Source organism: Canis lupus, chromosome 14 (genome assembly GCF_003254725.2).
Source record: "Canis lupus dingo isolate Sandy chromosome 14, ASM325472v2, whole genome shotgun sequence".
NCBI lineage: Eukaryota > Metazoa > Chordata > Mammalia > Carnivora > Canidae > Canis > Canis lupus.
The window spans coordinates 41,660,856-41,680,861 of NC_064256.1; the positions used below are offsets into that span (position 1 = coordinate 41,660,856).

The 20,006-nt window shown below is 39.8% G+C and overlaps 1 protein-coding gene across 11 annotated transcripts in view; it reads left to right on the forward strand.

Moving 5' to 3' along the window:
• Positions 1 to 20,006, forward strand: part of CREB5 (cAMP responsive element binding protein 5) — a 494,465-nt gene that overhangs the window by 394,500 nt on the left and 79,959 nt on the right. For all 11 annotated transcript variants that reach the window (XM_025464478.3, XM_049093753.1, XM_025464480.3 and 8 more), the window contains one exon: positions 3,441 to 3,551. In XM_025464478.3, coding sequence (XP_025320263.1) covers positions 3,441 to 3,551 — 111 coding nt within the window. The remainder of the gene's footprint in view (positions 1 to 3,440; positions 3,552 to 20,006) is intronic.

The following is a 20,006-nucleotide window of genomic DNA, read 5'->3' on the forward strand; positions in this document are numbered from 1 at the left end:
CACAATAGAAGTAAAGGATGAGGTACATGATCAAGAGCCAATGTAGACAGCAAGTCTGGGAGGCCATCCCCACAGGAGTTCCCAAACCCATGCCACTGATAGTTACAGCCGCCATGACAACAGCGTTAGTCTAGAGCACTGAGTCTCAACTTGGGGCTATTTTCTCCCCCAGGGGATGTTGGGCACCATCTGGAAATACTGTTGATTGTCACAATTGAGGGAAGAGTGCTACTGACATCTGTGGGTAGAGATCAGGGATCCTGTTAAATATTTTACAATGCACAGGACAGCCCCCACAAAAAACTAATTATTTGGGCCCCAGATGTCAACAGCACTGAGCTTGAGAAACCTTGGTTTAGAGTGACAGGAATGTAACTAATGAAGACTATTATAAAATATCTAAAAAAGAGATACCCTAAGAGCCCCTGGTCCCAGAAATCTAGGCCTTCTCCCCATTGTTATTGAGTTCCCTGCTCCTGTGATAAGATTTTGGCATTTTTAAGCCCAATCTTCTCATAGAGTTCCTGCCTTGAGAAACCATGATGCTCTTGACATAAAAGATCTGTCTATAAGTGGAGGTAATATTCTTTTTTAAAAAAAATATGGGAATCCTGGGTGGCTCAGTGGTTGAGCATCTGCCTTTGGCTCAGGGTGTGATCCCGATCTGGGGATCAAGTCCCATGTCGGGCCATGGAGCCTGCTTCTCTCTCTGCCTGTGTCTCTGCCTTTCTCTGTGTCTCTCATGAATAAACAAATAAAATCTTTAAAAATAAATAGATAAATAAAAAAATAAATAAATTTAAGTTGTTATTAATTAAAATAAAAACACATACTCCTGTCATATTACCACCATACATTATCAAGGTAAAAATGCAGTTACAAAATAGTATGTAAAATATAATCTTATTTTTATAGAGGGAATATTCTTAGCTGATTTGTAGTGCATGCTGACATTTCACAAGGTCCCAGGTCTGCAGCAAAATGATGTGTTTATTCATTCCACAAGCTTTTGCTGAGCACCTGCTATGAGCCAAGTACTGTCCTGGACACTGGGGATGTGATGAACAACAAGACAGGATCTCACGGTGCTATGATTTCCTATCCTCAGTCAAATGTTGGCATAATTTGGGAATACAAGCACTCATTGTAATTACAAAAGCCCAGTGAACTGTTGAGATTTTAGCTCCCTTTCTCTGACTTGTTTCAGAGGGAAAGGAAATGCTCAAGAAAAAGTGAATCCTTTACCTGGATGTTTTTTTTTTTTTTTTTCTTTACCTGGATGTTTTACCTGCAGTGCTAAATGTTGCTTCGTATTCAGCAAAGCCACTCCCATCTTCTGACTCCTTGATTCCAGGAACCTCCCCAAAACACACTCATGCAGCAGGACCTTGTCAGTATAAGCACCATATAGTTGTCTTGCAGAGGCTCTTGCTAACCCCTTATAATCACTAAGATGGAAAAATGCGATTTTTTTAAAATAGAGAAATCAGCCTGTTTTCAACATTCTGGTGAATTTGTGAGTCATGGAGTAGGAGTAGTCACAGACTGTAACTCTTCCACAAAGTGGGAAGCATGGCTGATTCTGGATCTCGAGGAGAGCAAGTAAGCTGCTCGCCCTTTGTAGTACATGATGGAGAGCAACGTGAAACTTCCAGATAAGCATTTGTACTTCTCAGTGACCTTCTTTCAGGAAACTGAAAGCAAAAGCTCGTTTGGGCCTGATTTCTCTCTAGGAGCAGGTGACCAGTTGGGATAAACAGTCAAAGGCCTTTCTGACTCTTCCATCTCGCTGCCTCTGGAAGTGGGAGTTATAAGCTCTAAGTGTTTTGAGGAGCAGCTGTCAAGACTTAACAATTAGAGTACATGAGTGTACTGCATAGCACTGAACTGTTCGCTTAAACATAGCTACAATGGTAAATTTTATGACGCACATTTTACCTGAATTTCCAAAATAATCATACAAAATAAAAAACCTAGGCTATGTGGAGACTCAGGGGGTCTAGGAGAGGGAAGGTTTTATTTTACTGAATTGATAAGGCTCCAGAAGTTTTTGCTGGCTTGCTTTGGAATGTATAGAAAATTCTTCATCAAATAGCCCCTTGTGAAGCAGTGTCACACCAACATACACTGCCCAATAACTGATGTGCTCTTTCAGGCTAAGGTACAGCTGAGGGGGATTTGCTGAGACAGGGACTGTCCACCCATCACTCGTGTCATTTAGTGAGCATCTCTGCTCACCCACACATTAATGTCATAATTGCAGCCCCGCACTTGGGACGGACCCAGCAGGGATGGAACCCGACAGCAGTGGGGACCCTAACGGGGCATTTACCTGAGCTTTCACTCTCAATTCTTGCCAGGGAGGTTCCTGGCCTGCACTCTTGGAAGAGCTCCAGTGACAAAAACCTCTGTGTTTCCCCAGACTGCCCAGGCTAACACTCTTCTCCCTTCCTTCCTTTGGCAAGGGGAACAACTTTTGCACCGAAGAATCTATTTTTTTCCTCTTGAGGCGAGTCTTCTGTGCAATTTAGTATTAAGTATACTCACTTTATTTTTGTTCTTTGAAACAGGCTAAATTTCTACTGAATAGACAGTATCAATCAGATCTACCCTCCCCTGGCTAAAAGAGAGGTTTTACTGTATTTACTTATTAACAGGGACACCCTGGAGACAAGAATGCCAGAACTCGTGCAGGTATTTGAACAATGTTAATTCTACATGCGGTGGCAGGCCAGCAGGACAATGTCCATCATGTGCCGCACGGTACCCTCACCTGCTCTCTTCACCCACTCAAAGGCCTGGCCCTGCCATGAGGCCAAAATCTGCTGCTGTATGGTGTCCTGATGAGGTTAATAGGGAAGAGGAGATGTGCCAAGGGCAGCAGCTCAAATATCTCTTGGACATCGTGATTGTGTTTATAAGTTACAATGGCAAGGAGACCCAGCATATTCAAGAGCATTCCTTTTTTAAATTAATTTAATGTTTTCCTTATTGGTAAAATGATTCATATTGTTGTATAAAACTGAGGGAGGGAAAAAAAAAAGCCATGGATAACCTGAGATAACCATTTGGTATATATCCTCCCAGCATTTTTCTGTGCATACATTACTCTTTACATTTATAAAAAGAAGCATGACTAGTGGCAGTTGGAGTGTTTGCAGAAGTGGAAATATTCCATACTCGTGTTTGTAAATGTACCATGACAACACGATTCTCGTTGGCATGGGGCATCTCCTATAGCAGGCACAGCTTTAGATTAATTATTTGATGTCCTAGAGTTCAAGGCTCAGAAGTGTCTTACTTGCCCTTCCTCAAACCATAGTCTTTCTCCAGAGTTATTCAAAGAAATTCTAAATGACCCACTTGAAAGAGAAATGCAGCTTTGTCTGTGACCTAGACTGCTTTTCTGAGACTCTGACTCTTGCTTTTCTTTCTCTTAGATGGAGAGACAAATGTCAGTGAACTCCAGCCTCTTGGGAATGCAAGGTCCAAATCTCAGCAACCCCTGTGCTTCTCCCCAGGTCCAGCCAATGCATTCAGAAGCCAAAATGGTAACTAACAATTATAATCATCCTTTTGTTATTTCGTGACTTTTTCTTTGGATTTCTACTCTGATTTCCAAATTTCAGTTAAGGCAGGTAGATGGCTCCGTCGTCATCATTTTTGGTGAATAGGTCTTTTCTGTGGAAAGGCAGTACAGAACTTGGCCCTCTTTTTGAGGGTGTTTGCTATTGAACCTTGGCATCAGATGACCATGTAACAAGCATTGGATCACCCTTCATGAAAGGGATGTTTAGAAGTTTGGGGAGATCCATAGGAGTTGCGGTGGGATACACACAAGTAGGAGTTCATTTCCCCCTAAGGTAAAATTAACAAAAACCATCCAGAGTTCCTCTTCTTCAAGGTGGTCACAATTTCAGTGCCACGCTTCCTGTCCCCCATATCCGTGAGAACAGACACGTGATTCTGAAGCACACACTAGCACAGAAATATTTTTCATGTTTTGTTATAGTTGTCAGATGTGACGTTAATTCAAAGGATCACAGCCTTGTTTTCATGCAGGGTAACTGCGCCTCTTACTGAAATACGTGATTTCAGGTGACAACCTTCACCGACTCGTAACGTAGAAGATTTATGTGCAGTAAGCTCAGTCTTTCCAGTCATATTGAGAGATTTATACATTATATTCTGTTAAATATTAATAAAAGCAATGCATGTCCATCTCTGCCATACAAAGTAAAGTTGCTGGCTGTATTTAGTAGAGATACTTGAAGTAGACTGCTCGGTTTTCATGTAGTTAAATTCTGACAATTAGTATAAGGTATCAGATGGCAACAAAATACACTGTTAGTATCTGATATTGGATAAGGGTAGCTTTGCCACAAGTCGGAGATTTATTTGGTTTCCTGACAGACAGCATTGGGGACCGTGTCTAATGGCTTGGTATGAGGATGTTCTTGACAGCTCTGAAAATTAGCCACCAAACGCCAGTGACTTCAATTTCAATGGCAGCAAGTTTTTTTGATGTCTGCTTTGGTCACTTTCTCTTGGAAATTTTACTCATGTGTCTTTCAGCTCCTTGATTCAAGGAAGCGCCTGAATTCCCAGTGTTGGCTACCTTGGGCAAATAAAATCTGTGGTTAAGAGAGTTCTCTTTGCTGTGCCACAGTCCCTGTGACATGCCAGATGGCACCGGCATCTTCAGCAAAGCTCGTTAAATCTTTTTGGAATCGGCAAATATTTTTTCAACTCAAGCCCTGCAGAGCCAAACCAAATACTTGCTGGCAGAGTAAAGTTCAAACTGGCATCTGTTTTGGAGACCAGAGTAATACCATTTACTTTAAAAAAAAAATTTTTTTTTTTAAGGAAAATAAAAAATGAACTGTGAAGGTACTTAAGAAAAAAACAAAATTAAGTTATTCATGTGTTCTGGGTCTGAGCATCAGATGCTACTCCCCCAGCTGAGTTATTTCTGAATCATCTTGTTTGGTTCGGGGTCTGTATCCCTCTAGGGAGACCTCCCAGACAAACTTTAGGTGGATTTTTACACATAGTTCCAAACCAAATTTCCCTGCCAATTGATTTTCGCTGGATTATATGCCACCACTTGACTCAGAAATGTCCTAACCCTCTCTTCTTACTGGCAAAGAGAGAGAACGCTTCCAAAGGGAGTACAGGTTATAATTATTTATTTATATGTATGAAATAAAAACATATGATATGGCCAATTACTATGAATAATATCAGCTGGAGACAAAAGGAAATTGGTCTGTACCTATAAAATAGTGTTACCCCACAAATGTTTGTCGAGTTAAATTTACTGAGCAAGCACACTACTCTGCTGATTCATGCTCTGAGTGGATGGATGAATATTTCCAGATCCATGATGTCTGGGCTAATGAACTCTTATCATGGAGTTAGGGCTTAGAGAGCATAGTTAGTCTCTCTGTCACAGGCTCCCACCCCTGACACTATTACTGGCAATCAGTTATTCCAAAGGGGAAAATGATGTACTGGCCACTTACTTTTTGGAGAAACAGCATTTACTTCTTAGCCTGGAAAAGTGTTTAGTAATCGGCTTTTAATGCATTACTCAGCATTTCTATTCTTATTCCACTTGCCTTATTCACAGGAGAGACCAGTTATTGCCATCAACTAACCATACGGTATTTTCTAGCAGCTTTGGGGCTGCTCAGATGAAAAGCTTTTACAAAATACAAAGTAATAGAGAAAAAAAAATCTTCCATGATTTTAATGTCAGCCAGAGCCTCCCCAGGTTTTCTCTGAACTATGGGCTTTGTTGTTCTATGCCTAATTTTCTTCCTGTGTAAGACTGGAATGGATTCCAGATTTCAACTAAGACTCCTGTTTCACTGTTTTCAAGGACTTTTCCAAAGGTCACACATGGGCTATTGTGATGAATGCACTCTGCGGGGTGTGTTCTCCGAGCACACAAGAAACCAGAGAGCTGCCAGGGAGGTGTCGCCCACACCACAACACTGCATATCTGTTCTCCTGGGGACGGCGATGTCAGAGTGTCTATTTCACACTCTCTATTGACCACTGACAAAAGCCGTCCTCTTGCATCTCTGGTGAAGTTTGGAGGTCCTGGAGGTGGACAAAAGCTTAAGACAGGATTGCTTTAACTGTACAGCTTTGTTAGAAGCTGTCCGACTAGTGATTGCTCAGTAGGATACATCCTCTTCCCTCAAATTGGTCATTTCAGTTGTGGAAGAGAGCAAAATAGGTGTCCCCAATAAGCTGCACTGTGTATTAATCCAGGATATCCAAATCAAGCAGCACAGTGCTCTTCTTTGGATTTAATGTATATTGGCATCAAGCAGTGGGCTTCAGTGTACTGAAGTCACATCTGTCCAAGCTGGTTCTGTCATGATTTCTGACAGATTATAATGGAGTTTTATGGATTCTTTTTCTAAAGAATTAAGCCAACAAACATATGGCTTCATGGTGATACAAGTGAATATATACATATTAGATTTTGTTTTGCGGGTCAGGACAGACTCAAAGCTGTGAGAGCTTTCCATCTGTCTAACCACCCAAAACTACGGGTTCTCCTCCCAGATTCCTGGAATTGGTGGGTATTGTCCATGAAAATGGGGTCTGCTAGAAAGAAAATTGACTGGATACTGATGGACATTTTTGACATTCAAAAGGGAAAGGGAGAAAATGGGGGGGATAAGCAGACAGAAATTGAAAAGGGGAGGAAGAGAATTTAAACCAGACTGGGACACATTTCCAGCCTCTTGTGGCTCTTGTGGCCATGAGTGATTCTGTAGTGGTGTGGATATGGTATCTTCCGGTTACGGAGATTTGTGTTCATTTCTATTTGTGAGAATGAGACCAATCTTATTTAGTTTTAAAAGAGGTTTTCTTTCTTTCTTTTTTTTTTTTTTTTAGACCAGTAATAGGGTTGGAAGCTAAAATAAGGAATGGGGAGAACTTGTCCGTATATCTGTCTTATAACTCAGTAATGTTGAGAGGATTACCATACTGAAACCAACTAAAGTGAAAGATGGCATATAAACAACTTTCCAGACAGGGCTGTGGCCACTCTGCCCAGAATTCACCTTCAGTGTGGACAGAGTTAGGGAAGCTCATGGAGTGTGGAGATACTAGGGGGAAGGTACATACAGCTGATACCTGGTTTTGCCCTCAGGACAGTCCAGGATAGACTTGTCCTCATTTTATAGTTGAGACAACTGTAGCTCCAAGAGTTTAAAAAACTGGCCCAGTGATGCATCACATAGCAAAGGCTAACGTCTCAGACTTCACCGACAATGCTTTTTCATCACAATATAGATAAAAAAGGATGTTTGGGTGGCTCAGTGGTTGAGCATCTGCCTTTGGCTCAGGGCATGATCTCGGGGTCCTGGGATCGAGTCCTGCATCGGGCTCCCCATGGGGAGCCTGCTTCTCCCTCTACCTATGTCTCTGCCTCTCTGTGCCTCTCATGAATAAATAAAAATAAAAAATAAAAATAAAAATACCACAGAGCTTCCAGATAACAGTAACTGGCAGATTATATCAAAGTCTTTGGATTTCTTTTATATTTATATACAAATGGGAGATAAGGATGACAAGGCCCTCCCATTTAGAGGTTAGACCTCTAGATAACCTGGAAAAGATGAGGGATAGGTGGTAGTACAGGATGTCCCCCTTGGCTTAACCAGAGCTCTGTGGCCTCTCTGATTCAGCTTCACTGCCTCTCTTTCTCCAAACACATTTTTATCTTGATGTTTCTTATTTTACATATGTGTCCCCCCCCTTACTTGATTGATGAAGATAATCCTTGCATCATGGAAGTTCCTTGTACTAAGAAAGGCCCCATGAATGAGAACTGAATTTGATTGGTTGAGCTGAGTTGAATTAAAACAATGAGAAAGAACCAAACAGTAATAGCCATGGAAGTGAGGGTGGGATGGAGTGGATAAGGGGCAAAGGAGAGCTCAGAAGGGAGAGGATAAAATTAGGTAAATGCTAAGCTAAGTAATTAGCTGATAAAAGAGTATTTGACTGCATTTGATTTCTTTGGAAGATATCTGGAAACAAGATCTGGCTTATATTTTTTTTCCTTGATAGAAAAGCAATGTATGTGTTACTTAGAAAATAGAAGTTGGAATCACACTGACTTCTTAGGAATTGAGAAGGATCAATACCAAATGTTGTTTCTTCCCTTGTGATAGGCCAGCTGTGCTGCAATTTGGTTGTCAACTTGTCAGTACCTCATCTATAGTTAGGTTTACAATCTTTTGAATATATACATAAATATGTGAATGAAAAAGACAAAAAAAAATTGGAAAGTCAAAGCCCTTTAGAGGTGGGAGGTACTTAGTGAAGACCTTGCCCAGATTCCTCATTTCACGAGTGAGGACACCAAAGACAAATAAACACAACGAAAATCAAGGCATCATTTAAACACAAAGCTGGGTCCCCAGTTCAGACCTTCCCATTTCTACCCAGCATTATGCTTTTTTCATTCACTGTACTGATAAATTACTGACAGTGCTTCTTTTCTTGGCTCGTGGTTTTCTCCTGGCAGATTGGCAGACAAGAACTAGGGTGGTATAGCGAGCCATCCGTGGTTAAATCTCCACTTTGTTTTGAATGTCAACCTGGGTGTGTTTGTGTTTGCCTTTTCCCTCCCTAATTATCGAGCTGGATAACTGTTTGCCTACGGTGCCCCTTGGCCACCCACTGTCCAACAGATAAATCACAGAGGAGCCTGGCTCCATATGGAGTTGCCTGGAAAGTTTATACACATGAAAAGACAGTCTCCAGGTAACATCTCTCTGGCACTCTTGAGAAATACCCTTCATCGATTTGCCTATTTGCTTTAATCACCCCCCTAGTTTCACTTCCTAAAAGTCCAGGCATTAAAAAAAAAAAAAAGAAAAAAAGAAGGCAGTGAATGAATAGGCTGTCTGCTTCTCAGAAGCTTTGTGGTGAGGCAGGAAATACTGTTGACTTTAAAGAAACTCTCATTAACTTTTGAATCATGCCAGCAGCTATGTGTCCCTGTAGCTAGTGATCAAAACATGAGGATGGCCTGATCCAAGGTGGCCTCTTTTTTCAGAATCCTCCTCCCTCACTGCTGTGAAAAACCACTGTCCTGTATGCAGATGAGTAGGAATTATGTAGGATTCCCTGACAACAAAAACAGCAACAATGATCTATGCTCTCCTCTAATATCTGTGATGGGTCTCGTTTTAAAGGCAATCTGCTTTCTTAAAACACCCTGGTAGAAAATGATAACTGTTAACATTAATTAAGCACTTGTACTTGTGGCAGAAGCTTTGTTAAGCATCTTATGTTTTCTCATTTAATGCTCAGATCAATCTGATAAGGGAGATACTAGTCCTAATCTCATTTTACAAATGAATCAACTGAGAAGTTAGGTAGCTAGTGCAGAACATAGAAGCTGGTAAAATATGTTGGGCTGGGCTCTTGGTCTCGGCTCTAAACCATAATGGTTTGCCAGCAGGGGGATGATCATCCTATAGGTTTCTGTTAGTAGAGACCTTTCCAAATTGCAAAGCCATCTGTATTGAAGTATCATTGAAGACTCTTAGCAACCCTGTAAGGTCAACAGGGAACTATTACCATCCTCATTTTGTAGACACGGAAATGATGAGTGGCTTTTCTAGCATCATCCAATGGCACAACCAGGCCCTGCACCCAAGTCTTCTGTGGGTTTTGTCCTGTTTCTACTTTATCATCCTGCTGTCCGGGGTGTCCCTATAGTAACTTACCCTGAGTAGAAGCAAGTTCTTACAAAAACAAAACTCAGCAATAAAAGTACGATGAGGCTCAAATGAATAGTTCAGGTCCAGGCTCCTATTTGCTTATACCTATCAGACTCTCTAGTTTTCACCAGCTAAACACAGGAGAGAAGGCTGGTCCATATTTCTGTCTGGCCAGGACAAATACTGAATTTGAGCTTAGTTATGATTATTAAAGAATTAAAAGCAGCAATGTTTCTCTAAGAGCAAATAGAAGTCCCAAGTCCTTTCTGTTGGCTGAAGGTATACCCGTTCACATGCCATTGCCACTTTGCCTGTTAAACTATAGAAAGTTTAATTTAGGAATATCTCATGCCATTTTTTTGATAAAATATTTACATTTACAACTCAATTTTGAGATCCTCGGTAAGAGCTAGCAACCATTTATTTATATTTCTATAGAACAGAACAAATTCCTACAGAATTACATTCTGGAATTACATTCTGTGTGCTGATCAGAACCTCAAATATATGGGATTAGACATTTGATTATATTTGTTTTGAAAATAAGAATTTGAGAGATTATCAATTGCCTGTGAACCACCAAATTCCAGAGAAGGAAAGGAGCTTGGGGATTCTTTTAGCAAAATCCTTTCCCTTTGAGAAAAAAGGCCTGAGGTTTAAGTTAATAGCTCGTCCCAGATCACATAGCTAATTAGCAGAAAGAAGAGGAATTAAAACTCAGTTTCTGGATTTTCAAGTTTATTGGAACTTTACTCCCCATGTGTCAGTCAGGAATTGACAGGGAAAGCCATCTGCTAGCTGCTGTGATAGCAAACTTTCTAAGGGGAATGTTTCCTGAAGTGTTTTTTGCAGTTTAGTTAGGGAGGCAAAGTACCTGGGGAGAAGAGGGTCAATCAGCTTTTCCTTTTTATATCATGTCAACTGGGATTGACAGCAACCATCAGACTACCCAAAGGAATGGTCCAATTCTCTGTAATTCTTCTTGAGACTGGGGGTCTTGACATGATACCACTAAGCTATTCTTTTTTATTGTTATTATACAAGATAGTTAATATATGGTGTAATTACTAGTTTCAGGTGTAGAATTTAGTGTTTCAGATTCATCAGTTGCATATAGCACCCAGCGCTCATTCCATTATGTGCCCTCCTTAATGCCCATCACCCAGTTATCCCATCCCCCCACCCCTCCAGCAACTCTCTGTTTCCTTGAGTTAAGAGTCTCTTATGATTTGCCTCCATCTCTGATACCACAATGCTATTCTTATTCATCATCCAGAGTGGATACACACTGAGTATTTCATCTCTTGGTGCTTAGGACAAACTGCCTCGGTGTTGTCCGCCTCCAAGCAGAACTAAACTTCCTACTTCTCTGTGTGTTCCTTGGGCTGCATGGGTCTTCCATGGGCTTTAGGAGGTCTGTATTGTGTCCCTGCAGAGCGTTGGCCGAGCCTGCTGCTCCCACAACACAAAGGGGTATTGAAACGCCCCTTTCCATTGGATCTCTTCTCTGGGCTCCCCACTCTGCCCTCCCCAGCAGCTCCTCATACACACATTCAGACACTCTCCTGGGACTCATTGTCTTCCCAGTTTGATTTCTTTCTCTTTCTGTCAGTATCCACCCTGTTTTGGTAACCATGGCAATAGGTGAAACACAATCTCAATATTTGCTCGGGCCTCTGTCATCCAGCCCAGCACGCGCATTGCCGGGTCTTGTTTTTGTGTTTGTTTAATGTTCCCAAGCCTGAAGTCAGATGCATCTGGGCAAGGACACCGCACATGGTCCGGTTCGGAACACTCCCTCTCAGACAGTTTTCAGGCACGTCTTCTTGTGGGTCTGTGTACGTGTACGTGTGCGTGTGTCCCTGTCTGCTTTGGAACGTCATGCAAAAAAGTTTAGCTTGTGTCAGAATAGCCAAGGAAGGGAAAAAAAAAAAGGAAATTTTATGAATCTTGTTACAGGGAAGTTCTGCTTTGCAGAGATATATTATATTTTGGTCGTTTTCTTGGAATTTGTGTATCTTTCCAAGATTTTTGCCAGCGCAACTAATAATGAGAGTTTGCTTTGCATTTTGGGATGATGGCTCTGCCTTGATTAGGCGTTTTTATGTGGCAAGTACAGAAAATCTGTCAGGAAATTTGTGCCTGGAGGGAGGTGGAAGGTGGGACATGAGGGTGGATGGAAGAAGAAATGTTTTCCTGAAGTTTGGGGATTTTTCTTTTCTTAAAAAATAAAAGGGAGAATTTAATCTTCAAGTGAAAAACTCACAAAGAGTATATTTTTTCTACTTGTATCCTTTTAAAATTGTCTTTTTATCCCCTGTTTGAAAAGCTAGCTGTACTATGGTACTATAATTCTATATGACTGTTGTGTTTGCCTTAGTAGGAATAAGATAAATTGCTAGGTTCTCAGAATAGTTAAGTCCCACACAATAAAACTAAACGCCAAGTATTTTTATTTTGAAATGGTATTCACAGTTACCAGAACAGAAGATGTGTTTAAGGAGGACAAGATTTTCATCCAACTGTGGCTTTGGATTCTAGAAATTAAAAGCACAACCAGAGAGGCAAGGCAGTAACCTGATGCCAGTAGACAGCCAGGATCTGAAGTGTAAGAGGGAGCAGGAGCACACTGGGGTAGAATTTCAGAGCTGGCAGGTGTTTCACTTGCGCCCTTTCCTGGAACATCCTTCTCCATTTTGGCACTTTGCATGGGAACGTGCCCATGTTTGCGTGGTACTTGAGGGCCCAGTCTGGTCCCATGTCCCCTCTAGCCTCTTCTGCTCTACACAGCTCTGTGCACCATGGTCACTCTCTGAGAGCCCATCCCAGGAAGCTGGCACCTTCCTCAAGGCTTCTTGCTCTCTCTCTGGCTGCCTTACCTCTCCCATCCTATTTCCTTTGCCTCCTTTTTTTCAAGGCTTAGCTCAAATGCACCTTTCCTATGAAGTCTTCTCAACTTTCTCAGATACATAGCAGTCACGCCTTCAGCGAGGGTAGACTCCATTTGTACCTTGTTTATCTCTTCCTTGTGGTGCTGTTGTCTGTGTTCTGGCCTCACTGCCAGCTTGTGATCCCTTTGAGAACAGAGGCCAAATTGATTCAGGTCTCCTGCATGTTCTGGGTATCCAATAAATGTTTGTAGATAGATTGAATAAGGGAAAGTCTGATAAACTAATTTAGGTGGGATATTACTCTGAATTAATATGTCACCTCACGCTGTGGGCTTTTTTTTTTTTTCTTTTCTTTTCTTTCTTTAAGTTCCAGGGATAAGGTAGGACTTAACTGAGATGATTGATTCACAGTGATAGAATTTCAGGGCCCATGACAAGCGGGTGGAAAGAGATATTTGAGCAGGTGAGAATCCTTCCCACAACTCCCCCAGTCCCTGCATCACTTGGTACCTGGGGCTCTGCTAGCCATAGCTGAGTAAAGCTCTCCAGAGATATCCTACACAAACCTTCCACACCCACTGTGGTACCTCCTGAAGGTGAGGTGGCTTTATATGAAGGCACTTTGATACTTCAGTATTGAAGTACCCTTGGTGAGGGCCCAAGACTTTAGTACCTTTTAAAAAAAATTACAGAAATTCACAGATTCTGATGTATTTTTGGTCAAAAATTAATATATAACAGCAAACTTTTAGATAATGTTAAAATGAAAATATTCTTTTGTTTCACTGTTCATGTAATATATCAAGATTAGCTTTATACTTTCATGAATATATACTTTATATCCTGTTTTGAAAAAAAACTCACATATTATAAGCATTTTCCCATTTCAAGTGCCTTTTGAAACCATTTTAATAATAGTATGATTTATCCTATGGGTGTCACATAAAACTTTTAACTATTCCCTTATTTCTACTTTTGGATATTTAGTTTTTATCTACTAGAAAAAAAAAAAAAAAACAAACCTTTGATTATAAAAATAAATTTTTAAAAAACTGATCTGAAATTATTTGATTAACATCTTTAATTATTTCCTTAGGATAGATTTCCAGAATTAGGATTAGCAGATCAAAGAGAATTAATTTTTTTTGAGAATTAAACATTTTAAAGTTCTTGTATATATGCTGCCAAATTTCTTAAAATTTATATTAATTTTCATTCCTATCTCCAATACAGGAAGATATCTAACATTTTCAGAAGTGCTGAGCATTACCATTGTTTTTAAAAGATTAATTTATTTGAGGGAGAGAACGTGTCAGGGGAATGGGCAGAGGGAGAGGGAGAGAGAATCTCAAGTAGACTCCCTGCTGAGCATGGAGCCCAACCCTGGGATCGATCTCACAAACCTGAAACCATTCCCTGAGCCTAAGCCAAGAGTCAGATACTTAACCGATGGAGCCACTCAGGTACCCCAAGCACTATCACCTCTTAAAATCTTGGCCAGGTTTTGTTTGCATTTTTTACATTACAGGTCATGTTGCATGTCTTTTTCTATATTTGTTGGCTACTTGATTTTTGTCTTTGATACATTTCTGTACTTGACAGCAATTTTTCTTAATTAGGGTGACTATTGGAATCCAGGGAAAAAATAATAGAGCAGGTTGTCCTACCCCTATTCCATTTTTCAAAATCTTATTAATTAGCTGGCTTTCCTACCTTACTTTACTCATTATATATTTCTTCCTAAGACCTTAAAACACATACCTTAAAATATATTCAGTACGGTTTTTTTTGGTTGTTTTGTTTTGTTTACATGACTCTTTTGCTTGAAAGCACTGTGTTTTGAGGGTTTTTAGAAATTCTTTTTAAGTCTTCTAGTTTTTGTAGTTATTTGACTTATTTATTACAAAAATATTGGCTTCCCTAGGAATATAAATGTGACTCTTCCACATATTTTGTGTTTATTTAGCCAAGCCTTTGTGTATTTAAATATATACCTGAGTATCTTAAATAAACCAAAGATATGTTTGTGTCTTTCACAATGACCTGAGGTAGGATTATATGCCTCCTGCTCTTATCCCGTTTATGAGAAATCAACCTCCAATCATTTTATTTCACCAGTCACTATGTAAGTAGATGGATTTATATTGATTAAACTTTATCATCATGACTGGATGGTTAAATGTTGCTGATCCTATTTCCAAACAAGAAAGTTAAACAGAGAATATAAGACAAGCTTAAGTCCCATGGGGTGATATTAATGGAGTATTATTTTAAAGGTTGGGTGAGTCTTCTGGTAACCAGATTGTAACCTCCTTACCATGCCTAGGCTGTCCAAAGGGAGGGCTCTGAACACCTAGCACATAGTTGGCACAAAATATCCCTGTGTTGAATGAATGAATATGAGTAATTAATTATATGACAATATCAAACATGCATTGAGTGCTCTTCATGGGCTCTTCATGGAATTGTGTGTAAAGATTTAGTGAGGCACTGTGCATAAAATACTTACTTACACTTGGCATTTACATGTATCATCTTTTTTTTTAAGATTTTATTTCTTTATTTATGAGAGAGAGAGAGACAGAGAGACAGAGAGAGAGAGAGAGAGAGAGGTGGAGACACAGGAAGAGGAAGAAGCAGGCCCCATGCAGGGAGCCTGATGTGGAACTCGATCCCGGGTCCCCACGACCATGCCCCGGGCCAAAGACAGGCACCAACTGCTGAGCCACCCAGGGATCTCCTACATGTATCATCTTATTTAATTCTCATACCTATCCTATAAAAACTGTATTCCTGCTTTTACAGGCAGATGAACTGATTTATAGTGCCCAAGATCACTCAACCAGCAAATGACAGACCAAGGATTTAAACCTAGCTTTGGGATATACCCTTCCATACTGGATCTTTGCTTTGGTAACCTAAAAACAAGGTGGTGACTGGATTCTAGTAGGAGTGGAAGCATGGAAGCAGAGAGAATCAATTGGCAAATATTTATTATTAGCATCAGTTATGCACTTGGCTCTTCTTCTTCTTCTTCTTTTTTTTTTTTTTTTTTTTTAACAGTAGGCCTCTGACATTCCTGAGGGTTTTGCCTGGCGTTGTTGTGAAGCTTCAGACCTCTGCTTGTGGCACATCATTTCCTGCATCCAGGGCAACAAGGAGAGAACAAAACCAAATTGTAATCGTGACTCTGAATGGAGGGTCAGGCTGGCTGCTATATCCCCACTCAGAGCTGCAGCAAATGCAGTTCAAATCTGTGCTCCCAGAAGTTCAAATTACTATAGGTTATGGAATTTGAGGGTTATTTTTTAATACTTGAAACCTTGAATGTTAAATTGGAAAAAACCAAGTCTCTGTCGTTAGCAATAATGTTAATAATGACTTCTAGCCCATATTTTAAGATCTGCAGAACATTTTCACACCTTTCACATAGACTGTCAAGCTAGTCTCTTATGGGAGCCATAGCTCTCAACTAGAATTAAGAATAGGGTAGGTTTTAATTTTATTTTTTTTCTCTCTGAGTAGCAAAAGGAAGCATTGGTTAAGAGCAAAGGCTTGAGAGTCAGACTGCCTGGCTTCAAATCCTAGCTGCATGATTTGGTTGCCTGACCTTTTTGTTCTTCATTTACCCACCTATAAAATGGGGATAATGGCGGGGCCTCTCTTAGAGACTGATTTTGAGGACTAAATGAGGTAATACAGGGAAATAATTTGACACAGTACCTGGCACCTAGTATTCTTGCTCTCTCTATATTTTTTCCTGTTTCAAAGGGTACTTCTTTTTCTTTTATCGGTTTAATTCATGATATTTAAAACATACTTGCATAAAGTCCATAGTCTCATAGAAAACTGAAACTAAGAGAGATTAAGTACCTTACCTTTGATCATTCAGCAAAGTTGTGGTAAACTCAGTTCTAGAATTTAACTCCAAGTTTTGATTAATGCACTAAATTACTGTGCTCTTTATAGATACTTGGATAAATCCATGTGAGTTATACAGCTGTTGCTTCGAACTGACCAATTAATTGAAACATGTAAAAATAAAAATGACTTCAAAAACTGTTTTAAAATAGTTAAAAAATTATTTTAGAAAACAAAGTTCAGTGCAGCATATTTTCAAATTTCAAACACATGTTGTTTTATGGTTAGTTCACAAACATATGAATATGAAAACATTTTGTAACATTAAAATATTAGAACTGAAATTACACAAAAGATCAAATGCTCACCAGGAAATATATATTAAAGTCCATTGCCTAAAATAGACTTTTACTATGTCTGTACAAATTACTTTAAATTATACAAATATTTGGAATATGTCTAGCCATGAGACTCAGCTATGTACACTAAAATGACACAAGCAGTGCCATGCCAACTTCTAGCATTCAATTTTTTTTCCAAAACACCTAGAATCATTATTGGTTTGAATGAGAGCATCTCTTATTTCTGCAAGTGAGTTTGGAAGAAGTGCTAGTGAAGGAGAGAAGGAGTCCCTCAGTCCCTTGGGTGAAGGTAGTTGAGTCTCTGGGACATGGTTAAGAAGGCTCTTTGCCAACATACCCTTTGGAACAACCATACCCGTGATAACAGAGTGTGAAGACCTGATTATTTTCAAATCTGATGAATGAGTCCAGCTGTTCTGCAGGCCAGTATGGGGTATGTGAGAACATGGGATCACAGCAAAAGCATGTTTATCTCACTCCATCATTGCAGTGAACTTTATCTCCTGGGAATTTTCTTAAAGAGCAAGTCTGGGCAGAGTCATGGCTTAATGACCAGGGGCTCTACAAGAGGGTTGTTCCTAAGTTCCAGTTATGCAAAGACAGGGCCTGTGTTTGCAAGGAAAGATAAGCTAAAAAGCTGTGCATGTTCCTCAGACAAAGATAATTTGTCACATCACCACCATTAATCTCTTAGTTCCCAGCTCACATGGTTCCAAGAAATCTGTTTTGTAGATTTATTACATACAAAGCAATGTCTTTACCAGTCCATTGAGCAATCCATTCGTCTATTCATTCTTTCATTCAAATATCTTTATTGAGCACCTCCAAAATGCCATATTGTACTTGGTTTTGGGGGATCAAACTGTGAATAAGACATAATTCAAGACTTTAGAAAATTACAGTCCAATGGAGACTGAGATAAATAAATAGGCAACTGAGTATGTTGTGATAAACGTTATGATAAAGACACATATAAAGCATGCGCCTAATTTGCCTTCATGGTGATGGTGGCAAGGCTTCCAGAGGGGCCCGCAGTGTAGATTTCTCAGGTGAATGAAGATCCTGCTCTCTCCAGTAAAGTAGCCACTACCCACATGTGATCATTTTAATTTACCAAAATAAAATAAAATTTAAAATACAGTTCTGAGGTGCAATAGCCACATTTTAAGAGTTCAATAGCCACATGTAGCCAGTGGCTACCACGTTGTACTACACAGATAAGGAACATTTCCATCATAGCAGATCTTTCTTTCTTTCTTTCTTTCTTTCTTTCTTTCTTTCTTTCTTTTTTTATTTGTAAAGATTTTACTTATTTATTCAAGAGAGACACACAGAGAGAGGCAAAGATATAGGCAGAGGGAGAAGCAGGATCCCTGCAGGGAGCCTGATATAGGACTCAATCACAGGACCCCGGGATCATGACCTGAGCCAAAGGCAGATGCTCAATCACTGAGCCACCCAGGTGCCCCCCATCATCATAGATTTTTCTATTCAATAGCACTGGCCTAAGCAGATTGGACTGATGGGAGAGTAAATAAAATCGTTTAAAAAAAAAAAACTTTTTCAAATTTATATATGTATTGATTTTAGAAGCATTTATTATGCAATAGTGGTGGAGTTTGCAAAGATGCATAAGACAAGATGTCAACCTCTAAATAACTTACATATCTATAGGTGAGGTAGGAACCATAAAAAATGACCAAAAAACTGTATCTTGAGTTCAGAGGAGAGACTGATTGATTACTAGATGTTAGGAAGGAGAATTGCAAGGTCAGGCTAGTCTTCAAACTTCATGAAGTTGTTGCTTTTCATCTGGGTCTCGAAGGGCTGTTAGGATTCATACAGGGAGGTGGAGTTAAATTCCTACCTTGGTTAAAAAAACATTCAAGTTTCGCACAGTTATTCCAGCGTTAGGGTCCAGCAAGCAACTGAGAAGCTGAGGGCTCTCCCCACTGGCATATTCATTAATGTCTTTCTACTAAGACTGCCGTTTATACAATGGGGAGCTTATTCGTCTGTGCCAACTTACACGGAATAGTCTCCCTTCTAAATGGTGTTAGCATGGATTAGTTTAGGGAAGTTTGAGCCAGATCTTGTTTGCATTAGGTGGCTGAAAAAAGGATTGGGGTGTGTGTGTGGGGGGTGGGTATTAAGGATTATGCAAATCACTGGCCAATATGTAGGGTGGAAACTGGAGACTTCTGTACAAGCAGCTTTTATGTGCCAATAGGTGAGAGAACTTGGAAGCAGTCGTAGGCGTATTATGGGGCAGATGACTTAGGCAGATCCAATGAAAATATCAGTAAATGCCTATGTACATATATAAATCCAAGTCTCTGAATTGTACAATCAAATCTCATGAAACTCATCCCTGGCCTTTTTTTTTTTTTTCCCCTGAAGTTACAGACAATGACCGCTTCCCTTTTGTGTTTGTTATTTTTCCTCCGCTGGAAGCATCTACCAAGTGCAGTTGAGGTCTTGCTTATCACAAAAGCCACTTGTCCTTCCATTTCTAGGATTATGATGTACTTTGTTGTTTGGGAAATGCCAGTCATAGGACTCCGCATGAAGGAAATCTTCCAGCCATCCAGGAAGAGAAGGATTCGAAAGGGTGACTGTGGAAGATCTTCTTAATAAAAACGATTCTGATGTGTGCTGAGACTTGGATTGAGATCAGATCTTTAGAAATTGTGTAAAATGGTGGGTGAAATAAAGGGAAAACCAGTTTTGCAGATGACCATTTAAATCTCCTTTAAAATGGGATAATCCAAGCTCTCTTCTTCATCCTTTACCAGTAGAAAACCCTTACAGAAGTTCTAAAGCTTTAGAAAACAGACAACTGGGAAGATAGCATGAATGATTTGGGAGAAAAGGAGAAATTTTTTTCCCCATTATCATTTGGTATGTAATTTCTGAAATTTATTTAAATGTTATTTGATATTTATGCAGGAAAAATAAATTCAAAAGGACAGTAGTCTAACTGGATTTTATGCTTTGAGCTTCACAAGACCAAGAAGAATTATGAACAAATTACTTGGTTACTTAGTGGGTGTTCTCCACAGTTGTTAAATTGACTGATTTCTATTTAACTAAAGATTGTTGAGTTACCAAAAGTGCTATGGGGTTGA